Consider the following 7,349-nt stretch of genomic DNA (forward strand, 5'->3'; position numbering starts at 1 on the left):
ATATATATATATATATATATATATATATCTGTGTTTCAATAATTATAAAGGACATTCTGATAAAAATGTAAAAGAGTTGATTACTTAATAATTATGATTCCATTTTTGGTTTTTTAGGATTTGTAAAATGAATGTGAGTTTACATGCACTAAAATATTTAAAATATGCTCTCATTTTTACAATTGTCACTGGTGATCATTACAAGAAAACCATATTTTCTTTTCGATTTCCAGATCATTTCTTTTCATTGATATCATTTTTTTGATTTCTTTGTTTTGAAAAATGTCAAATGTCAAATATATATATATATATATATATATATATATATATATATATATCTATATATATGTATATATATACATATATATATATATATATATATATATATATTGGTAATAGACCATAATTCTTACAATATTCTATAAATTCTACCGAATGTTTGGTGTTAATATGTTTGTAGTTCGTTTTAAACTTATTTTCCGAATTCATGCTGCAAATAAGGCCATATTTCGATTCCGAATGAATCATCATCAGTGCTTTCTGCTGTTTATATAGGGAAATATTGACTTTGTCAAAATGGAGATTGACTTTGTCAAAGTGAGTTTAAATGGAAATTAGGTATCAGGTTTCTATATTGGCTGGTCATCTTCTTTGGTCTCCTTTTCTTCATCGATAGCATCATATTCTTCTTTGTCACTATTTACAATGCTAGTTTTTATTACTTCTTTGTTTTCGTTGTTGGTTAAGCGCCGGGTTGGAAGTGAGGTTGTCATTTTTTGTTGTATATTTATTTTTGGTTTGTTGATGTCATTTAGGACTGCTTCTGCAATTTTAAGATGCGTGTAGTTGCTGTTCTGGTATATTACTTTGGTGTTGCTGTCGAGGATTTCACGGCTAATTGTGATTGAGTGTTTTGAGTCCAAATGAGATTTGATAGCTCCACTCTGTTTATGCATCGTAAGCCTTCTAGTCAGTGAGGTAGTAGTAATCCCGATATATGAGTCACGAGTGCACGTCAACACGATCCACACATTTTTTACCGGTTATACAGTATTGTAAAAATACACACATTCACACGCTCACTAACTCACTCACCTCACTCACTCACTCACTCACTCACGCACACACACACACACACACACACACACACACACACACACACACACACACATACATACATACAACCAACAACATATACATGATTAAGCGCATAATGAGTCGATAAAATTTTTGTTTACAATATGAAAATAAGCAATTATATTACTTAAGTAATTTCATAAGAGCCGCATTCAATTGGTCAATTCGTGATGATAGACTGATAAAGTGATGTGGGTATAATGGTTTTAGACAATTTAGTTGAGTGATTCTATGCTTATATCTATATAATGCTAACTGTATTGTTTGGCTCTACTTGGAAATAATTAAACAAACAAACGAACAAATGAATGAACGAACGAACAAACGAACGAACGAACGAAGAAAACCGGGATTAACATTTTTAACTCTTTATTACGCCGCTATCAGCTGTCAGATGAGCTAGTAAATAATGAGAACATTACTACGTGAAGTTCTAGGTATGCACGCAGTACACGCACGTACACACACAAATACACATACACACGCACGCGCACACACATACACAACATACACACACATATACACACGCACATACTTATCTTTTATATAAATAATATAAAAATTGTGTACTGGTACAGCAAAGCCCTTAACGTAGTTGATTTCGTAGCTGTCAAATGAATAATGTTGAATACTTGAATTTCTTAGCCTAATTTTTTGATTGACGCAAATGGCGTACATTCATTGGTTTTCTTTTATTGAGATGATATAAAATACGAATTGTTTTTCACAATTTGATAAGGTTATGCGTTTTAATCAATGATTTTCACAATACAATTATTATTTTGTATAGAGAAGATACAATATAATGTCAATCATCATTTGCAGATAATGAAGATGCTGTCAAATTTTTAAATTAATTTAATTTCAAACATTTCAGAGCCGTTATTACTCAGTTTTGAAAGCATTTATATTCAATTTTTGCAATTTATCAATAAACTGTGTTGCAATAGCGGCTATTTACATTTATAGGAAGTAGAGATGAGCACGGGAACGGGAATAGCGGGAATCCCATGGTTCCCATGGGTGCGAAAATAAAAGCCTATATATATATATATATATATATATGTGTGTGTGTGTGTGTGTGTGTGTGTGTGTGTGCATTTGAAAATATGAGTAAGAATATAGGTAAGAATATAGGGTGGCGTGATGGCTCAATGGTTAAAGGCTTAAAGGCGCCTGATCATGCTATTGCAATGACTGGGTTCGAATATAAAGAGATCCCCGCCTATCATATGCAATGTGTATGATGCGTGCACGCGTATTCATATCCGCTGTGTGTGTTTGTCGTTGAAACCTCTGAAGCAAACGCAAAAGAGAGAGAGAGTAACCTTTAACCTTTTAATAGTTGACCTGTCATCAGCTATACATTATATACATATATATATTTATTATTTATATATGTAGGCTATTTTCGGGAACGTTGTCGTAAATGGGAATTCGGGAGAGAATCAGGAATGACAAAAAAATAGGATGGTATTGGGAACAAATTTCAATTCCCGCTCGCCTCTAATTGAAAGCACCAACATCTATAGAATTCATTGAATTACATGTATGATGTGTACTTGCAAGTTCAGAGCGGATCTCAAGATCCATCTGTTTTCAAAATTCATTGAGGAGCGCTGTTGAACATCGCGGAAATAGCGCTTTATAAGCTAATTGATTGATTGATTGATTTCATGGTATAAAACAAAATTTTAATTATTAAGCGCTTGATCATTTCAGCAAACAGGTGCACGATTTAAGAGCTTAAGTTTACTTTTTACGTTTTTCGCTATGTTATTAGGAAATTTTTTAAAACAAAAAAATGATCGTTAAGAAGCTGTTGCTTTATATTTTTGCTCTGACCGGATTAGGTAATGATTGGTGGCTTCATATTTTTAGTTTCGTGGTTTAATTAATATCACCAATATTTAATAATTATAACTTGCTTTGATGTCATGATGTTATGATGGGCAATAACCATAATCAATATTACTGTACTGTACTGCATTTAATTAAATTTAAAACAATTTTTAACAATTTAGTTAATTTAGCTGGTTGTCTTTAATCCTGTTTCTATATCAGGTATCTTATAGATACTGTAGATAGAGTGATGTAATTTATAATAGTTTGTGTACATTGTGTCAGTACACAATACTGATACTGTACTGTTGTACAGAGTAATGTATGGTAAGTATTTAGTACATGTGAGTATGATCATGAAATGAAGGTAGTAAATTGTAGTATTACACTTAAAATCACTAGTATTTAAGTAATAAATTTTATTTATTTATTTAAAATTTAATTTAAATATTAACTAATAATGGTTTGTTTTATTATATAGTTTGCAGTGAGTTAGGGGAAAGAATAAATAGATATGACCTATTCCATCATGACCAAGTGAGGCATCACATAAGTAAGAGGGATGTCTACATTAAGTTTCCTGATACAAGAAGACTCGAGTTCAATAGCTTGGGAAAGTATGAAATAAGTCCTAATCATCTTACTTACTAAAACCAAAGACAGCAAATTTTAATAAAAAATTTGCCATTACATATTTAAATCATTTAGTTCTATTTCATTCATGGTATATCAAGCTAAATCATCTCACTTGCTGCTGGCTAATTAAGTTGCACACACAAACAAACACACATACACACACAAAAACAAACAAACACACACACACTCATACACATACATAGAGACACATGGACTTATTTATTTTTATACTTGTTGCTAGTGTAATTATTATTTCTACTGTGAAATTAATATTTTAGAAACTTTAAACTGGAATTAAAAAAAGAGACGTCGTTATTCACAAGTGACTTCCGAGTGACGGTCATCAATGGGCAGGGGTCCAAGAAGACGGTCGATATTCTGCCTAACCTGTATCACGGACATGTCCAAGGTTTTTTTAGGCAATTGATTATGTAATTTAATTTGATGTTATGTGATGTCATATATTTCTTAATAATATAATGGAATGAACTTTTACCAGTTTAATGTAACCTATGGCAGTGTAATTGAATGTTAATGTGTTTTATGTTTTAATGTAATGAAATTGACTGTTAATGTAATTGGATGTGATTTAATGTAATAGGATTTAATGTTACAATATAGTTAGTGTATTTAATACATGAAAGATCATAAATGTTAGGTGATCCAACATCGAAAGTTGAAGCCATGTTTCATAGAGATGATTTGTTTACTGGCAAAGTTAAAATCAACAATGAAAGTTTTGTCTTTGAGGTTGATTGATTGATTGATTGATTGTTGAATAAATGAATGATTGATTGATTGGTTAAGTGAATGAATGAATGAATGAATTAGTGATTGATTGAATGAATGAACGATTGATTGATTGATTATTTAACTGGTTTGTATTTTTAAAGTAAAACCCATTCTTAATTTTGATCAATCATTCATTTAATCAAATATTTAATTCATTCACCCACTCATCCAATCAATCAATCAGCCGTCATGGCGTCATATACCTCACGACACAAACTCAACTATGATTGGCTATAAAGAAAATGACGTCAATTATAAATTTGATCTCGGGTTTGTATGAATGTTTGTATGTTTTACTGTTTTTTGTATGCATGTATTTTATGTATGTATGTATGTATGAATGTGTGCATGTATATATGTATATATGTATGATTGTGTGTGTGTGTGTGTGTGTGTATGTGTATGTGTGATAAAAAGTTTGTATATACGTGTTTGTTTGAAGGTATGTAATTCTATATTATGTGCATATGTTTCTAAATGTATATGTACACATATGTATGTGTGTATTAGTTAATTAAGTAATTAATATAGTTAAATTTGGAGTTTAATAGATATTATTAATAATAATTATGCATAATTATTTCAATATTTCAATTAATTTTCAAAAATAGTAAAAAAATTTTTAAATCCCAGGGATAGGTTCTGTGAGTCTGCCAAACTACCCTTAATGAACGATAATAAAGTTGAAGATGACGACTATAACGATGAGGATGATGAGGATGATGATGATGATGACGATGAGGATGATGATGATGATGATGATGATGATGACCAAGCCAACAACAACAGCAGCAGCGATGGTCATAATGATGACGATGATGTTGATGTCGAAAATGATGGTGACGACGACGACGATGATGATAAAAGTAAATTCATTAATTTTTTCATGTCTAAATGTTAAGCCTAAAATTGATTGTATAATGTTTTGACTAAATTTCTTGAGAGATATCGATTTTTTTAACGAACTTTATAATTTCTGTCTCCACATAGCTAAGAAAAACGGAAATGTAAACAACGGAAATGACGTCAACAATTATAACCAAAAACACCAAAGAACGAAACGTGAAACGTCATCAACATGTACCAAAGATAATAAAGTTTGTACGTTGATGCTGGTAGCTGAATACAATTTCTTCAAAAACATGGGTAACGGCGATGTGGAAGCTACCACTGGATATATGGTTGGTGTGGTTTTGTAGTGCTGGCGTTTGTGGTGGCTTTTGTGGTGGCTTTTGTGGCTGTTGTTGGTGTTTTTAGTGGCGTTTGTGTTGTTGCCGTTGTTTTTCAGGTTTCAAATGTTCTTCAGTTGTTGTTTTGTAGTTTTCTACTTCTGTTGGTTTATTCGTTTTAAAATATTGTCTCGAGTTTGTGCTGTGCATATACGTGCGTGAATGATGTTTCAATTGTTTTTATACATTTTTACATAGGCAAACAACAATACAAACATCAATATAAACAACGAAGTAAACAACAATATAAACATAAACAACAATATAAACAACAACAGCATGAACAACAACAGCATAAACAACACTAACATTAGCAAACTTCAACAAACGACAGATCAGTGTCATTGATCAAGTCAACCAGATATACTCGAGGACTGCTTTTGGCGGTTGTGGCACTGGCTTCCAATTTGAGATAAGAGAGGTAATAGTGATGATGAGGATGATGATGATCATGATGTTTGTTGATGATGATGACGATGATGGTGATAATGATGAATACCTAAATCATATGAAAATATACATATTCCCAAAACTCGTCTTTACATATGTACTTTTAATTGTATTATACGAATGTGCATATACGTATTATTCACATACATACACACAATTACACACACATACATACGCGCGCGCACACACACACACACACATACACACATTTATACACGCACATATACACGCACACACACACACGCACACAAACAGATTGTAGTCCATGATTCTTACAGTGATGGCAGTGACCCTAAATACGAATACAATATGGATAAGTTCATCAATACGTCAAATTTACTTGAGGTAGTTGTTGTTATTGGTGGCAAATCACACACACACACACACACACACACACACGTACGTACATACACGCAAACATACACACAAACATCAGTTTTTCAGTCGAAATCCTCACAACAAAAACTTCTGTCTGGCCCACCTCTTTACCTATAGATCTTTCGACACTGGAGTACTTGGTCTAGCCTACATTGGCTCGTCTAGACGCAACACCAAGGGCGGTGTCGGGACTACTGGTTGGTTGATTGATTGAATGGTTGGCTCGTTGATTGGTTTATCAACTGATTAATTAATTGATTGATCGGTGATTCTGTTGATAAGTTAAAGATTTGTTGATTTGGTTGAGTTGTTGATTTTGTTATTTATAAAGATGGTTGATTAAATTACCTATTCATTTATCCGTTCGTTTGTTCGTTCATTCTTTCATTTATTTATTCATTTATTCATTCATTTATTCATTTATTCATTCATTCATTCATCTGTCTACTTTACTAACATTCGTCAGATCATTACATTAGAAACCAACAGTTCTATATAAATACTGGTAAGTGAGAATTTTTTGATTAATTCAAATTATTATGCATTATTATTATTATTATCAATTATTATTATTATTTATTATTATTTATTATTATTTATTATTTTTATTATAGGCTGGAGTAGTTCGTTGAATAAATATAATAGAAAGCTGTTAACTGTGGAGGCGTATTTGGTCACTGCTCACGGTTTGTTTTTTCTGTTGATGACGATGAAAATGTTGCTGCTGCTTTTGCTGCTGCTGCTGTTGCTGCTGTTTCTGCTGCTGTTTATGATAATGATGATGATGAAGATGATGAAGTTGATAAAGATGATGATGGTGAATGGTGGTACTACTGGTGATGATGCTACTGATATGTTGATGGCGATGATGTCTTTATTTCAATA

At 31.8% G+C, this 7,349-nt stretch overlaps 1 protein-coding gene across 1 annotated transcript; it reads left to right on the forward strand.

Annotated features, from left to right (window-relative positions):
* Positions 1-2,941: 2,941 nt before the first annotated feature.
* On the forward strand, positions 2,942-7,096 carry HELRODRAFT_167311 (hypothetical protein; the record flags this gene model as incomplete). The annotated part of the gene is made up of 8 exons (XM_009012833.1): positions 2,942-2,990; positions 3,461-3,596; positions 3,894-4,024; positions 4,274-4,332; positions 4,592-4,677; positions 5,462-5,588; positions 5,971-6,057; positions 7,079-7,096. The coding sequence occupies 8 exons, from the start codon at positions 2,942-2,944 to the stop codon at positions 7,094-7,096; spliced, it is 693 nt and encodes a 230-aa protein (XP_009011081.1).
* Positions 7,097-7,349: the final 253 nt, after the last annotated feature.

Source organism: Helobdella robusta (assembly GCF_000326865.2).
Source record: "Helobdella robusta unplaced genomic scaffold HELROscaffold_11, whole genome shotgun sequence".
NCBI classification, from domain to species: domain Eukaryota; kingdom Metazoa; phylum Annelida; class Clitellata; order Rhynchobdellida; family Glossiphoniidae; genus Helobdella; species Helobdella robusta.